This window comes from Neopelma chrysocephalum, unplaced genomic scaffold (genome assembly GCF_003984885.1).
Source record: "Neopelma chrysocephalum unplaced genomic scaffold, ASM398488v2 Primary Assembly neopelma1_44, whole genome shotgun sequence".
NCBI lineage: Eukaryota > Metazoa > Chordata > Aves > Passeriformes > Pipridae > Neopelma > Neopelma chrysocephalum.
Window position 1 is genome coordinate 25,516,629 of NW_020897703.1, and position 17,883 is coordinate 25,534,511.

The following is a 17,883-nucleotide window of genomic DNA, read 5'->3' on the forward strand; positions in this document are numbered from 1 at the left end:
ACACACACACACACACATATATACACACACACACACACATATATACACACACACACACACATCAACATTAGCATATCACTGAGTTCAAGTGGGATGGAATATGTGGGAGGTTTTATGCTAGTGATTTCCAATCTTCTGTGACTGCCACGTTCCTAGTTATTGAAAGTCTGCATCTGTCCCCCTGCTGATATGATAAATATACTGGCCTGGCCTTTCACAAGCCAAACATACCTTTTTGCACATGCTAATCTGCATAACAGCATAGCTTATAAGTGCCTCCTTCAAATCGTGATTCTTTTGCTCCTTAAACCGTTCAATGTCAGCCCAGGCACTTTTCACAAAGTCTCTGAAATTAAAAGCAATTATTTCTGTTAGTAAGTGTTTCAAGTGTTCCATCCTCAGCTCACCTTCCTTCTTCTGGACCCTCAGCAGAGAAGCTGTGTTTGACAGAAAGTAAACCAAGTCCTGCAATTATTATGCATCCTTCGGTGTCCTCATTTAATAACTGGTACTACTACCTAATTCTCCATCTTATTCTTAAGGTTTTTAACCTAGAGAATCAGTTTCACAGGACACATCAGGATGTTTGTTTGGTGGTTTTTTTCCCCAGGAATCATCGCTGCCATAGAACCAGCATAAGTCAGAATACACATTTTACTTCAGATTCCTTTGGCGTAACTAAATCTTTATGCAGACATTCAGCACACAACATTGCATGTTTCTTTTGCAATTGTCAAGTCAGAATCTTCATCTTCCCAATGTGAAAACTCAGGATGCGAGACTGTCAAGTACAGCAAACATTTACAATGCAAATTTAACTTGGACAATTCACTTCAGAAATTAATTTTGGTTTGGTGATGTGTGGTCAGGTCTCTTTAACAAAAATGGAGGCAGATATCTGTAATTCATACTTTCATTTGTGCTGGACTTTACATACAAGGCAAGTATTCACTTGAAAATTGCTTCCAGAGCTACAAAAGCAAATCTCCAATACATCTGTCAAAATGATTAAGAAATTGCATTTACTGTTGTTTTGAACTATTCATGAACCAGTCTTATCTTTCCAGCTCTAACACTAACATATTAGGAGATACCACGTTTACCCCTTGTGTTATATGACAAACGTGCTTTGACACAATCCCATCACCTTAGGAATGTTAGCTTCTATTTTTCATTTTTGCATTCCTGAAGAAAATTTCATTAGAGCACCAAGAAGCAGTTACTCAAACACAACTCACCAGAGCTTCTAATCTCTTTCAAACAGGAGTCAGTTGCCCCCATATGAGAGGCTGCAGAATACGAGCTCAGGACCCATACACGTAAACCAAACTAAATACCATATTTGAAGCAAATCAGCTTTTGAGTCTCAGCCTACTCAGCTGCAGACCCACAAGCCCACCTGCTAAATATATTACTAGTTGAACATAAAAGCATGCAAGTTAGCCATTAGAGTGGGCTCAGTAACTGGGAAAGTCATCAGGTTTTACATAAGCCATACACTCAGACCAGAAGCTAACTGCATGTACTGCACTTTATTTCACAACTTGCAGCTGACAGGAGCTTTTATAGACAGCTCATAAACACCAAGAATATATTAAAAACACTTATAAAATGCAAACACCTTCAAGAGCATCCAGTCAAGGACTTTTGCTAAGACAAGTCCTGTGTTTTCTTTGAAACAGTCAAGCCCATTTACCTGCCCTCCAGATTTTTAGACTTCAACTGCTCTTCTCCTTCCTGTATCTGCTCTTCTAGAACCTTTATCTTGGCTTCTCTCTGCTCGGGGGTTTCCTGCCCAAAGAGCTTGCTGGTCATCCCCTTCAGGGAGAAAGTTCTCACAGTCTACAAAAAACAAAGACACACTAGATTTGGAATTCCTGAGCACAGCCACAAGACATCAGGTGATTTTTACCAGCATTTGTGCTTATTCTTATTATTTGGCTGATTTTTTGCTTTAACTTCCATTTCATTAATTGATAGGTAACTATGCTGGCTCACATTAGACCAGGCAAAGTGGGGAGGAAGTAATTTATGTTCAAACTCTTTAAGGCTGATAAACTTTCAGAGCAGTCTTCCTACTGAAGTAGGAAAGAAACTAAGAGAAAGAAAAGCCATAAAGTTCTGTTTAGAACATTAATAGATCCAGAAGCAATATTAAGAATTGTAAAAAATTGTCAGTTACTATTTCCAGATAATATTTTACATAACATTACTTTCCATATAAAAGAGGCTAACACCACATATCAGTAACACCCACCGTTCAAAAGGCAGAGGAAGCCTTTTAGAATTCCCAACATTTTGAGCTTTAGGATAGAGTTGTCTGTGTTATTCTGCTCAAGTCATATTTACTGCAACTCTTTACTTGCTCAGTATTCAATAAAAGAAGTTTGGCACAAACAGCTTATGTCACTAAGAACCAAGTTACTTTAAACCTCAGATGTCTAGAGCTCATATGATACTGCTTCTCATAAGCAGCAGCCAGCATGTTGGTGCCATTTAAATGTCATTCTAAGTAACTTGGCTCAAATAAAAAATAAATTAAAAAAAGAGGCATCTTGGAGAAGAAAGTGGAAAAAGACTCACTCCTGTTGCCAGCTCCTCACACTGCTGTTTCTTAGATGTTAAGTCCTGTGCAGCCATTTCCAAATCATATTGCATTAGTTCGTGTTTCCTGCAAACTGCCCTGAAAAGTAAGTAATGAAAGATCTGTCACATAATCCTTTGTTTTACTACGTTTCCCTTCATGAAATTTTACAAATGGCATCATGTCTTGTTTGGTTTTTGACAGGAAGCACCTCCAGTTATTTATCTAGCTCAACAGCCTTATCACAGACTGTATAACTCTGCAAATGCTGTAGTTAAGCAAGCTTGGATCAAAGTAAATAAAGTTCTTAGTGCAGCAGCATTCTGCTCCTCTTCTTAGAATCATTCTAAGACACACTCAGCAATACAAGCCCTTCCACCCACTTAAGGACACCACTGTAAAATAGTTTTATTCAAAATACATGACAGAAAAATCACACCTTTGACAAAAGGTACCTGGAGACGGCACCTGTCACAGCAGCAATCTATCAGTCAATCCTAAAATTCCTCACATTTTATTTTTTAAACAATGAAACAAGAAACTGTTTCTAGATTCACACAGTGCCCTTCATCTGGAAAAGAGGAGTTTCCTCTGACCACCTGCACTAAGTCCCAGTCCTGTGTGGGCTGCTGATGCTACATCCGTACTCCAGTGCCGGATGCACATCCGTCTCCCAGGAGAGGCTACTAGTGCTCTGGGCTCCCACACAGCAGCCGCCACACTCGCCAACCCAATTCCCTACAGCACTAGTGGACCTCTCCAAGAGGTTCAGAGCCAGCCCTCTGAAAGCACAATAGCTTTAGGCAAAGTCTTACAGCATAAAGCAATTTGCTTTTGTGTCCACACTTGTAAGGGATGACTGCTTGACAAAGACTAAAGTAAAACAAAACCAAACAAAGAAATCAGTATTTACATGCACAAGACTGTACAGCTGATGAAAGTTATACTGGGCAGTTTGAAAGTTCCTAGAATTTATAATGGCTGTAGCAGTTCTGTTTGGCCTATCTCATCTGAAAACTGAAGCTTTCAGCACATTGGGGCACTATTAGACCGGAAGCCAAGGAAACAGTGGAACCAGAGGAATAAACAGCATTTACTCTACAGTATACAGATTTTAGCATTTGTCTTTTCACTATTAATCAGCTCAGTTCTAATTTGTATTGCCACTCACATGGCAATCAAATACGAGTAAGCAAAATAAGAGAGGATAACATGGAGACTCCACAACATTGAAATTTCCCCTTTTCAGAGAGCAGAAGAGGATACCAAACTAAATTCAACATCAACACAAAATTAAAAAAAAGGACTACAGCTTCCATTTGAGCTACAGACTCCTGTACATACCGTAGTGCTTCTGCATAGAAGAGATATTCTTTCAGCTGATCTGCATAGTGTTCCTCTTCTTCCAGAATGTCATCAATAGAAGCTGCATATCTAGGGAAAACCAGTCATAGTTAAATATAAAGTTGCTAAATTTAACCTTTAAGGATAACACATCCAGTAACAAGGGAGGACACATGTTTGACAGAAACACCAGTCACAAAATAAAACAGTGAAGGATACTTCCAGAAAGGGTTTTTCCTTTGTTTTTAATTAAACTCTGAATCAGCTAATGCAAACATTCCTGTGGGCCTGTTTCTTTGGTTGTTACTACAATCAATCTTTTGACAAGTACAAAATCTATCATAAGTTTCCTGCTGAAGATGAGGCAGTTTTTCTTACAGGAAAGAAAAACAATTTATTCCTTTTCTTCATAGGCAGCACCAAGGCAAAAAAAAAAGACATGGTGCAGAAGAAATCCTGCAAGGCTTAAAGCATTAAGGCACAGGAATGTGAACATGATATCTTCTGAAAAGCGAAGAGGTTGCTTTCATGGTTCACTATTCAGCCCAAATACCAGATAACTCACAATGGTGCTCTGAACACAACAACATTAAGTCCCTTCAGCTCCTTCAAAGTCTGTTGCTTTGTCTGCTCTCTAAGTCCAGCATATCAATTCTGAGCAACAGGAAGTTTAACCCTACAAATCTGGAGTACAAGGGCTTGGACCAACTCTGCAGCTCTTGCATTCAGTAAGAGTTTTGTTATTTAGGCTGATGTCTCCTAAAAATGGCAAAAAGCACTTTATTTTTCTAGCTTATACTGTTTATTTGACAGTATTTAGTAGGTTCTTGCTAACCAAGATGACTGTCTTGGACACATTTGCAGTGACAGGCCTACAGCTAAAGAGGTAACTGCATATCTCGCCTGGCACAGCAATAGAAATGAGACACCACTTTAGCCTGTGACACAGGGCACGAGCCACTGGAGATAAGCAGAATGAATGAGATCCCACCACAAATACTTTCATCTATTCTGCTAACTCAGATTCTCAAGTATTTAATCTATTCTGCTAACTCAGATTCTCAAGCCTTGCACATCTGCAGGCTCTCTGGACTGAGCATATGCCAGCAACCAGCACAATGTGACCCAAATGTGAATTACAGCACCTCTTGGCTTTCAAGTTTTTGCAAAATCCTTGAGTTTTTCCCTTTTTCCCTGTGCCTCTCCAGAAACTGGCTCTATGGAAGAAGTGGCAGCATTTCAAACTGAAAGGGTCCTGGTTACATGAATTTGGTAAGTTTGCAAGTATGATAAGTTGTTTTGATGCTCTGCAAAATCAAAGACACGGCACATCCAGGAAAAGCCCTACCAAGCCTATTGGTGATGAATACACACAGCATATGAAGTGGCCAGCAACAGTAGATCAGTTTATATAGAAGGGATAGAAGAACAGGAAGAACAAGAATCCACATTATAAATCAAAGTAAGGAATAAGTCCAAACTTGAAAAATGTGTTGAAAAATACACTTGTTCTGAAAAAATCCTACAGCCACACAGGTCATAAATGGCTTACCCTCTCTATTTCTAGGTCCCGAAGTGCAATAATTTTAATATGGTGGTTAAGATTTCTCAGGGCAGCAGATGGACCACATTTCTGTTTCAAGTAAGATCTACATTTAGAGCAGTGCTAGAGCTCCTTGTGGCAGAACAACTTTCAGGGAAAAAAACCCCCCAACCAAGAAATCCCACCAAACAAAATCCTACCTTACCTAGACAGGGTTTTCATAATGAGCTTTATTTGAAAAAAAAAAATAAAAATAGTAGTAAGACAAGCTACATTTCTGACTGCCTAAATTTAGGCAAACCAGAGAAAATCTTAAGGAGAAATGTTGCAATAAGTTCTGAAGGTAGCTAACAGGTTCTCAACCCTTCGTGGGAACTGTCAACTAAATCCCTGTTTTACTTTAGACTGGTTCCACCTGTAATGACAGTCTAGTTGATGCAGAGATAAAGGGTCACCCGTTAATAACATAAAGGACAGAAATCAAAGGTCTGGCATTGTTTTCTTTCATCTTTTAAATACCAGAATTATAGCCATTTACTGCAACTTTCTCAGCATACTCTGTCACTTTAGCAAGCCTCATCCTGTAATACAGCACACATCCAAAGAGCTTTGGGATGTCTTCTCCAAACATTAAGCAGTTATAGATCATACTAGACAATAACAACTCAAAAGTTTAAATAAACATCTAGTAAAGACCACAGCATATGGGGTAGATAGAGAATAATTGAATTAGTCTTGAAGTTCAACATGTATATTAGGCAACCTTCTTAAAGTAGCTTTCTGTTGCAATAAACTCCTGCCTGATGTTATGGGAATGATAACTGAACTGGTAAGTTATACTTTCAAGAGATCATAGATACGAACCTTACTGGCAGGAGACCACATGGGTCATTGAATGAGTTCCTGAATCTCACAGCTGCTGCTTCTTGCTTGATTGTCACTAAGGGATTACTGTTGTAGGAGAGTGCCAGAGCAGAGGAGATGACAGACAAGGAAAGCTACCTCAGGTTTCATGCGGTGATTAAAGTTACCCAGAATAGCAGTTACCCACTGCCTTCACTCTGGATCTTTAGCCCTAACTGTGTTACAGACAGAAATATTAAATACTTTGGATGTGTGGAGAGGGTTCAGCCTCCTGACTGAGAAGTGAGACAAACTTATTTAATTTCTAGGTGTTTGAAATCTTGGTGTGATGTATCTGAACCACCAAAAACCTACTTTTGATTCCTTAGCTCCACTATATCATGCCATGTTTTCACAATCTCTTCAATTTTCACCTCTACTTCAATTTTTTTTTCTTCTGAATGCAGAACACATTCTCCATTTCTTTATTCTCACTAGAGCCCTCTGTCTAAAATATATTATAGCTTTTCTTGGATGCAAACTACATTAGCCAAAACGCAGAATTGTGAATAAATTATTCAGAGGGGCTCAAATTCTTAAAGATCTGATAAAACCAGAATTATTCTGAAGAAGCTGAGGTTGTGGCTCTTCAAACTCTTCCATTTGACAAGGCCAATGACAACTGACAGCTTGATAACTTGACACCACCAATAACAACCAGGCAGTACTACATATGTAAATCTGCACTGTAAACTAAACCTGATAACTTTATTTCCACACAAATTGCATTTTATCGGTAAAAATATTGTATGAAGTGTGAAACACCTTCCATCTCTTGCTGGAGTTGTTATTTATCTGTTCTGTGGGATTACAGAAGAGGAATCAGAGTGGTAAGAAATGCTGTTTCACTTACTATACATGACTACCTGAAAAGCAGAAAGCATGAGCCTATATGTATCACTTCTGTGAGCACTCTCGTGTGCCAGACTCTTATTTTGAAGGCTGGGCTTCATATACTCTGCCAACTGACTCCAAAGATGCAAAGAGAGAGGATTCTATGCAAAGAGGGAGGATTCTTTATTATATCCAGTCAGTGTTTGTTTCAAGTATCCACTGGAGTTTTGGCGCTGATTAATTAAATTTCTTAATTCTCTATAATCAAGTCCAAACCTGTGTACCATCTAGTGCATGGTACAAATGGCTGCTATCAAAACCAAATGGATCTCATCAGGTCTGCAGTGCATTAAAGTTGTATTCCACCAGTTTCTGGCATAGTAGCTTAAAAGAAAAACTGGAAGAAGTCCAAACACTTCTACAATTTCAAAATAATAATAAAAAAAGAAACCCCTCTGGTTCTCCTGAGACTTTTTGAGCTACTTAATACAGTATATGGATGCTAAAACTGTGCCTGCATCCAAGTCACAGAAACGCTGTATACCTAAAAACAATGCACCCCCAACTTTCTCGGTACTCATATGTACTTTACGGTTGAGGGAAAAGAGAGGAAAGAGGGAGAGTTCCACATCTGGCTTACATCAAACTATCAGATATTCAGTCAGTACTTACACATCCATGTGGTGGCCAGCACTCTGCAACCCATCCCCCATCTCCTTTTCTATTGCACTCCATTCACTGTAGGAAAAACAAACGAGAAACAACATCACACATCAAGGGTAAGGGAAGTTAATAAGCTGCATCCTGTATACAGTTTCTTTCCAGGTGACACCTGAATGGAAAGTGCCTCAAAGTTAGACTTGGCCAAACTGTTTTCTTTCTCTAAGGAGCAGCACTGACAATGTGGCGAGGCTATTTATGGCACTCTGTTAAACAACTGTCCCTAAAGCTCATCGTCACAAATATATTTAGTTTGGGATTGCTTTTGAGCAGAAAGTCTTGTTCAAAGAGCTGAAACTCTATTTAAAACAAAACCAAACAAACAAAAACAAATCACCTAGCACTCAATATAAATGGGGCAGGGGATACCGACAATGATGAACTTTCTAAAACAGATTTTGGTCTAACATACTCATCAAGAAGAAACTAAGCTTTCCAGACTCACAACACATCAGTTAGAAGACTCTCATTCCAAAAACCAGAGGGTGGAATTTGACTTTTGTAAGCATTTTACTTCTCCTGAGGCCATTTGATGTATGTAGCTGTTTTCATAGTAGACTGTTGTTTAGTTCTATTCATTAAAAAAATATCAACTTGCAACTGTCTCTTTATTACAACTACCTAGTTATGTTAGAGAGATTATTTAGATAAAGAAAGAAACAGAGCTACAATAAAGATAGAAAGAGACTTGTTCTGGACATCCTGGCATGTACACTGTGATTTTAATTGTGTTCTCAGCTTTATGAAACCTTATTGGAGTTCTTAGTTACAAGAATTACATCCCCAACTCTTTTTATAAGGAAAAAAGGAGAGGTTCCCCTTATATTTCACGTAATTTATGTGTAATGCATCTATTCTGTCCTTCATTTTTTCATAAACATTCCACTCTGCTGATGTTGACATTTGTTTGTCTTTGTGTTATTACAGAACTACACCTAATTTCATTTTAAAACCCCCAGTGAGAAAGACATCTGCAATCCATTAACCCAGAGAATTAAATTTAGCACTTGAACAGTGTGTAGAAGCAGGAGGTTTCCCTTAACCAGAAGTTTAGATTCTTTAATTCTCCAGTGAGATGGAAAACTTGAGCATGCAATTCACTCATATAAATCAAAAAAACACGATTGGCAAATTCACTTTAAAAAGCTATTAAAATTGGATAGATATAATTGTTGATTTTTAACCACTAAAAGGGCCTAGAAGCTTTTAAGAGACAACTGTGTGAAGACTGATGGGGAGTTACTTTCCGAAGAAACAAAATGCCAATGCAGCAGCAAAAGGCCCAAAGGTCTGGCATACAAAACTAGTCTTCCACTAGCGACTAAGCTCAGCAGATCTGGAGATCACTCTATGCAACACAGAAATCTCATTAGTACTGCAATACAGAGCTTTTCAAGATAGACAATGAAATGCTTCAGATATATTTTTCAAGAGCATAACAACATAACCAACAAATTCCCTTCTCTCTTCCCACATCTGTCTTTGTATGTATTTAAAAACTGGATGAACTCTTACCTGAATACTCTTCCATAGTTGCCATGGACTTTATAGACACCATATAGCCGGTCTGCTACCCTCTAAAATGTTTCAGAGACAGGTTTTGGTCATCAATATGAAGTGCAATTGCTTTGTGAAAGCCCACATACAAATTCCAAGCTAAAGCTCTAATGTTCTTACACAGGTAAACAAGATTAGGCCTAAATCTAATCTAAGCCACTACTGAAAGAAAAATCAACAGCAATTATTTCAGAAGACTGAAGTTGCAATCAAGGCTATATTGAAAAATTAGCATTTCAAGTATTTCTTTGGAAGTGCTCAATTATAGGATATGCCTATGGAGACCATAAATAACCAAGTTCCCTTCAGTTTTTGATCAACAAATATAAGGCATCCTTTATCTGAATAATGCAAAATTTATATACACACTTCTTTATTTAACTTATCGATGACAACACAGAAGTCCATCCTGACATCAAGATTGCAGAGAAATCTTTGGTTAAATTCTAACAAGTGACTTCATTTTTCCACCCAGCTCAGTGAACTAAGGGAAAGGAAATAAGCTATCCCCTGCAGGACTTATTGCTCAAGCTAGATGTCATTTCAGCTGTTTGGAGTGTCAGTGCCTGCTGCAGCCAGCACTACAATGCTGGCAACAACCTCAGAAGAACAGACACGTGTACGCTCTGAAGTGTGAGTTGTAATCCAGATAATGCCCTTGGAATTATGATGTACCACCAAATGAGAGTGAAGTTCTGCAAGAGCTACCACTGTTATTATGTCTGTCACAGCAGTAAAAAGGGAACATAAGCAAATTGCCCAACAGATCACACACACACAGCCCTGAGAAAACAGGACTGTCTGTAGAACACCAGTGATTAATCCTCTCAAGAACCTCAACTCAATGAGGCAATCCATTACTGCCCTCTCTGCTGCATAGCTTCCATCAGAAATTAAATCCCTGTTGAACTTACTAAAACGTATCATGCTCTCATTATTGGAACTGTAATTTCCTATTTCCTTTTTGTGACTTTAAAAAAATAATAATCTTCCACTCTCAACCCATAGAGTATCTTGATGCATGGCATTACTATTCTCATCATTAGAAAAACTATTATTCATTATAGATTGAAGAACAAGCCAAAAAAAGAAAAAGCATACTGGGAAGCATATAGGATTCATGCTACAAGCTCTGGAAAGCAAAGTATTATAAGTCTGACCAGAAAACTGGTATTTTGGGGCCTTTCCCAGCCCAGACATCCAGCAAAAGCAACTAATTTGCTGTGCAGAGAGAAGCAGACACCTCAATTCTCTTTGAAACACCCCCCTGTGATACATGGTCATCACAGGAGAGGGCAGATTAGCAACATGTACTGGCAAACTCAACCACTGTATCTGGAACTTTTCCCCCTCCCAGATCTGTACAGTCAGTGCCCCCACCCCTTGCTGTCTCCTGCTCCACACTCCAGAGACAGACTCCCTCAGGCAAAACTGCCCTCATTCTAGAACACATACACCACTTCTCTTGACTAAACAAGAAATACTGCCTTATAAATAAATCATACTATTTGTCACGACACACATGGGAAATACTTACAGCTCTGACTCGCAGAAGGTGTGATATGACAGACTGCAGTTCATCGCTATAGTGTTTTAGCTCAGTAAATCTCCTGGGAGGAGGAAACAGATAGTACATCATTAGCCATCATGAAAGCAAGCTTTCACAGCATGCACGACACAGCCACAATGCCACAGCCAGGGAGACGGAGCCTGGCCTGTGTTGGAGTGGAATTAGCTGAAGACTCTCAGAGAAGAGACTGTAAAGTTTTAATTCCCCCAAAGCGAACAACCCAACACTTGCATGACTCCTATTTTTTCATATGCAAACGTTGAAGGTTCAGGTCAATTTAAGAGATAACACTTCATGAAATAAAAGCAGTTCGCTGAAGTTATTGCATCACTCTTTTGCTGTTTGGTTGTTGGTTTTTTTTAATGGGATTTATAAAAGTAAGGGTTAGTGAACAGGAAAGCTTCAAGTAAGTACAAAGCCAAAATCTTCTGAAGCGTATTTCTTAATACAAGCATGTTCACATTTCTGACCTGGCAAAGATACTTTACTTTCAAGCTGCCATCTAGCCAATTTTGTGCATAGCTCTTTAGGAGTTCAAGGAAGCATTCACAATTCCCACAATTCCTCCAAGGCTAATCCATACAGTAACCATAACATTATATACGAAATCCTATTGAGACTTGTACCTGCATAGGAGTCATGTATGGCTAAAAGCCATCAAACCACTACATCTTAACAAGGTACCAGACAGGTAACTCCTTGCAAGTGACCATGTGCACACTGCTGGCCTATCACTTCTGAAGAAGAGGCATTTTATCAACCAGCTCAATTAAGCCTTGGAGGCAGTTTAAGCTGATACCTTTAGCTCACACTAATGACTTTGCCACAGCCTTGCTAGTGACAGGTAACCAATTAAACCACAGCAACAGCCTCTTGTGTACATGTAAACCCTCCCTACTACACACAAGTCTAACTCATGACCTACTTTGGTACACAATAAAGTATTTATTTCATCCAGAGGGGAAGCCAGAAATAGCTTTACAAAAATTTCTAAACAATGATCTGAAAATAAACACAGAAGAATGCAACTAAAGAATGGGAGTCTAAGATTAGCCTTCCAGGTTGATGTTGAAGAAGGAAAAAGAAACTTCATCCCTCCTCCCACCACAAGCACACAGTCAGGCTTTGTATTTCAGAATAGCTTGTACCCAAGAGGTCTTACTGAAATGAGTCGGGTCACTTGTTTTGGGTGACCAAGTATGAAATTCCAGGGTTTTTCATTTAACACCTCTTCCTCCCCTGCCAGGAAGTTTTCCCCTAAAATATTCTCATCCTTACATTCAGGAAGTAGAAGCTTTATTATGGTTTCCAAGATTTGCGATTTCCAAGAAGCATCTTTTATAAGATTATGACACACACAGGGTTAAAATACATAAAAATATTTAAAAGCTAGCAGAGAAACTGTATGGGAAAAAGAAATGTAGTCATTGATCTGCACAGTGGGATTTAGAGAGCAATCTTTTCAGTTTACACTTTATAAAATATGCACCAGGGCTGCATGTCAGACAGCTGCAGACACGTACAGTGAAGATACTTGAAATAATTGAACTAAAAACAAAAGATTAAAAAGCATGCCTTCAGCTCAGGAAGACTCCCCTTTCCACTCCAGAAATTTATAATGAAAAGTTTTATTTATCCTGCTTTGTGGCAAGAAATCTTTTAGGAATGCTGTAACTCCCTGAAGGCAAGAGTCAGGAACCTAAGAGGACTTTCTGTATGGTGGAATCCAGCAGCAATACCTCTTCTCCCTTACAAATTCCTCTTCCATTAAAAAATAAAATAATTTTTAAAAATTACTACTTCTGAAGCAAGATGTCTTCTTTTTACTGTCTCAGAAAAGCATAAACCAAAGTGCTGCTATTTTTCCCCACTCTTCTGTGAAGGCTGAAAATTTTAAAAACATAATTTTCTGGAAAGACTGTTTTTAAAAAGTGTTGCAGATCAAAGATTTCTTTCTCAAGTATTTGCTTAAGTCCTACTCATTGTTCATTTAAAAAAATTTACATAATTATAATGTAATTTCCAAACTGAGTTCAGTGAGGCACACAAAGGGATGTTTACTTTCCAGTGCATCATAACAGTAATAGCGTGAAACAAGACAGTTTTGGCACTCAGTAACTGAGGTTTTTTTAACTAGCACTTTTCACTTGGTTTTACAATATTACCAACAGTCTAGATACTTAATTGGGCTATTAAATAGAACTTGGGACACAAATGAAGAACTGATCGATCACACTGGTGTAGGAGCACCAGCAGGTCTCCTAAAAATATCTTTTATGGCACTGGAAAATAAGAAATTTTGATTTACAATAGACAGCATTTCAATATAAGTTATTTACTTTGTGCATTTTACTTGGCAGTACTCCTCCCTGCATCAGTAAAGGCAGTGCCAGTCTCCTGTTTTGTGAAGGAAGACACTACAAGAACAGAACTGTTCACTAAAGAATAAGCCACTTGTCTGAGTAACCAGAAAAAAATAAAGGAGAGCTACTTAAAAAAAAAAAAGTCTGCCTTTGGAAAAGATTTAGCGTTTTCTAAAGAAATCTTTCACAAAAAAAAAAAGCTACTTTTTTGATTAAAGCCCAGAAAGAGAACAAAAGGATGGGCACCACAAGGCCAAATCAAAGAGGTCTGCAGTAGATACAAATTTACCTCTGAGTAACCAGAGCACCATATTTTTATCACCATTTAATTCCACCATTAAAAATATAAATTGCTTCCCACAGGAGAAAGTTTAGTCTCCAGTCTACAGTTGACCTGAAGGAGTAGCCTTGTTCCAGCTGTGTAGAGCTCCTCACATTGCTAAGCCAAGGGGTGCAGCTCCACATCACCGCAGGGCAATCTGGATTGGGAGCTGCACCTGAACCCCTCCTGCTCCAGGAACCTGAAAGCCTACACCCCACACAGCAGTCACACCTTTTGTTTCAGCAAGGTGAGCTTGCTGAACCACTTCACCACCCAGCCAAACAAGCACCAAAGGTAATGCAGAGGGGCAAGGCATCATATTCCAGGCAGCTCAAGCATGAGTGTGCTGGGCAGAGCAAGGCACTATCCCTCCTGTTAAGAGTCACACGTGCTATGTTAAAAGGCTCTCCCTGAATTTATTAAAAAAAAACCAAACAAAAAAAGCCAAAAATAAAGCCCAACCAAACAAAAAACCTCAACTTCTGCTCATCAGTTATTTTTTAAACAATTTGTACCTCCCAAATCAATTTGGAAGCTCCTGTAGCTGGCAGAATACAACAGAAAACATGTGCCATCTCTCTCAAGCACTGTGAAGGCTCTACTGAGACACAGACACCCGGGAACTGTTTTTGTTACAAGTCCTTTCTCATGTTTTCCTTGTACTCTTTTCCTGCTTTTTAACAAGCCACTTCTCACAACAGCTTTGTTTTCTGAAACATTGTTACCTCAAAAGACAACAAGATATTCCTTAAACAATCTTGCCCACCTATGCCTACAGTCAGACTTCTGGGAAGGTTTCCCTACTGTGAGAACAGGAAAAGCTAACTCCTACCATCCACAGAGGAAGAGATGACTGAGGATGAAGCATTCAAACAAGGGGCCAATTTCACCTGCAGGCACAGAGAGAATTTCTGTCTTCCGATCTCATCCATGAATGTTTCCTTTTACATTAAACCCTGGCTAAAAGCTTCCTTGCTGCCACAGAAGGCTGTAAAAGCAAGCACAGTAAAAAAGGAGAGACTGGACCAATTCACAGGTAAGTCTATAAAGAAGTTCAGAAAGGTATGTACCCTCTAAGATCCTTAATACAGTACGCAGAGATTCTATGGAAGTACAAAAGGAAGAGACAACAGAAAGCAGTCAGGCATGTGGGCTCTCCCTAAATAGCATCTCCTATTGCCACTGCTGTACAGCAGATGAACCCAGAAGGGCACTTGCTAAGGGTCTCCTTGGCTTATGGATGGCAAACAGCAACATCTCTTGGTTCTACTGCTGCATACTGATGTTTCTTACTTATTCCAGAAGTAGAAGCTCTCATTTTACCCTTTTCACATCACCCAGGGTGTGATGAACCTCCCACTACATACCCTGACAATTCTGAGCAGTTTTTCCATCCAGCAGATTGCTCTAGTGCCTGTCCCAGAGCTTCCTAAACTGTAACGGAGCTGAACTGACCTCTGGACATCCAAAAGCATCTGTGAAAATTGGCAGCTTGAAGGGAACTATGAACAGCAACACCAGGGTGTGTGCATCCCGAACTGTACACTAGCAGACTTTTGGAAAGACCTACCATCAATCTGTGTTCTGTTCACACTTGGAAAGATTTCTTTGCAAACAATTATTAAGAGGTTCTTTTGCTGAGTCTGGGTTTGGGGTTTCTTTTGTTGCTTCCTTTTAGTCTAGCAAAAACGAAATACTCATTTTGCATAAGATGATGGAATTTTTCTAAATGCTTCCTGCTTCTAGAAGCAGGATTTATCAAACCTTTTCACAGTACCTCCTTACTGGGCTTCTGTTAAGATTTGAAGTGCAGAAAGATAATTTTTCTTTTCTGAATTTACACTGAAGAGAGAGAATATTCTGTCACCTGAAGTTATAGATGTAACTGAAAAAGGGAAAGGGAGGGAAGAAGTATGTGGAATCTTACTTGTCTGGGTTTTTCACTCTGAATGTTGCATTAAGAGCTTTTAATCTGGAATCTGCCTGAAAAAGGGGAAAAAAAGCTTTGTTAATTTAATGCAATTAAATTTCAGTGACAAAAAAATCTCAGCCTTTGGCAGCACCATTAGAAAAAAATCCTGCCTTCCTGGCATATTTAAATCTTCAAACATTGAACAAGTTGACACTAGCTGCCCTGCATGTCAGATATTTTTATTAAAAAGTCAAAAAACTAAGCTATTTTTATGAATATGATGTAAACAGTAACCACTAAAATTAAGCTGGTATAATCCAAATCCCACAAAAATAGTCCCTTCTTAAAATGCAGCACAAATCATGGAGTTAAGATACACAACCCTGCATTCTTTTTAGATGAAGCAATTAGGTAACATAAGACCATATGGACAAGCTATTTTATATTTTTCAAACCAAATAAAACCAGTGGTAGAGTGACCTCTATATGCTCCTTATTACTAGGAACAGTTCCCCAGTGAAATCAAAATCTTATATATGGTGTTCCCTTATTTTATGACTTGCTTTACAGAAAATATGTAATTTGTATATCAGAATAGAACCATTTTAATGCAATGTTCTTCTCTATAGTAGAGCATATATAAATCTCTGCAGAATAAAGTTCAATACCTAATTAAAAAGGTAATTGGCTGCTTTAGTTTTTGAGATGTTGGTTTACCAATGACTGCAACAGCAGTATGGAACCTTGCTAAGGAGGTGGAGGGTTTTTTTCCAGTTTAATTGAATATTAAACTGTGCAATGGGTATTTACTCTTAATAAGACACCAATACAGATCATCCACAGAGGTCCCACATCACTACAACTCTTCATTTCTATAATGCGTTTTATACACAGTTCGCTCAGGGCTCATCTACACTTCAGGAAAACTCCAAATCTGGGTAAATGGCTGGATTTCACTTTTGATCAAAACATCCTTCTCTCCAGTAAAAGGAAAATAAACAAACACCCCTTGTGAGGTATATAGATTTCCTACAGTGTACTCTTTAGGTAACAGGCTGTGCCACAGCTGCAAGCAGTGAGTTACTTCAGCAGTACTTGTTAGTGCTGGTATATGACACAGGAATATTTTGTGCACTGCTACAGCCAACTCAGGGCTTGAAGAGCTATTTTGAGTTTGACAGTAAAGGGAACAGAGTGTTTTCCCAAACCAAGAAGAGAGTCCTTCCTTTAGGGCCCTTGTAATAACCTCTACAGATGAGAAAGGCACATTTTGAGACTGTTTCACCTCCTGCTGCATTTAGGCTGAGCAGAAGATACCCCATAACTAACCTGAAGAAAGGGAGGCTCAGGGGGCACCTTAATGCTCTCTACAACTACCTCAAAGGAGGTTGTAGTGAGGTGGACATTGGTCTCCTCTCCCACATAACAAGCAATAGGACAAGAGCAAATGGCCTCAAGTTGCAACAGGGGAAGTTTAGATTGGATACTAGGAAAAATTTCTTTACCAAAAGGGTTGTCAAGCACAGGATCAGGCTTCCCAGGGAAGTGATGGAGTCACCTCCAAGTTGTTTAAAAGGCATGTTGACGTGGCGCTCAGGGACACGGTTTAGTGGTGGACTTGGGAGAGTCAGATTAACTTTAGCTGTCCTTCCAATGACCAAACCATCAAAACAAAGTATAACCCACAAACAAAAAGGTAAGTGAACAAAACCCTCAGGACTAAGCCTGACAGACACCGGGAGAAAACTGTTTCAATGTTACCACTGCGTATGACACTTCTCTAAGAGTATCTTGCAAAGGGAAGACAAGGCAGCATGGGGAAGCATGTCCCAGACAGCACAAGGAACACAAAATCCTGCTGGAACTCCAAGTCTCAGCCTTCATGTTTATTCAGAGTGCTTCAGGTGCTTGTATGGTCTCCAACTAGTCAATATACAAGCCAGTTACATTTTGGGTTGATCACACACATCCATGTGTACTCCTCACCCATCCTCTCGCAGTACAAACATCATCTGGATACACTGACATTATCAGAGTCCATCCCTCTACGTAGCTATTTCAAAAAACACTGTATTTATGTTCAAACAGCAGTCACCAAAGCCACTTGAGTTGGGACAGCATGCACATTCAACAGGTTTACACTTGGAAAGGATCACTTCCAAACCTACAGCTGCAGGGCAAGATTTTTGTCTTTTGTCACAAAACACGTAGCACTCTCAAGAAAGAGTTCA

General features: G+C 39.1%; 1 protein-coding gene across 1 annotated transcript in view; it reads right to left on the reverse strand.

The window, feature by feature from the left end:
- The window catches only part of SNX4 (sorting nexin 4), a 34,142-nt gene that overhangs the window by 2,332 nt on the left and 13,927 nt on the right, over positions 1-17,883 (reverse strand). Inside the window, 8 exon segments of the mRNA XM_027679033.1 lie at positions 232-346; positions 1,697-1,842; positions 2,584-2,683; positions 3,929-4,018; positions 7,881-7,946; positions 9,444-9,505; positions 11,023-11,095; positions 15,668-15,723. Coding sequence (XP_027534834.1) covers positions 232-346; positions 1,697-1,842; positions 2,584-2,683; positions 3,929-4,018; positions 7,881-7,946; positions 9,444-9,505; positions 11,023-11,095; positions 15,668-15,723 — 708 coding nt within the window.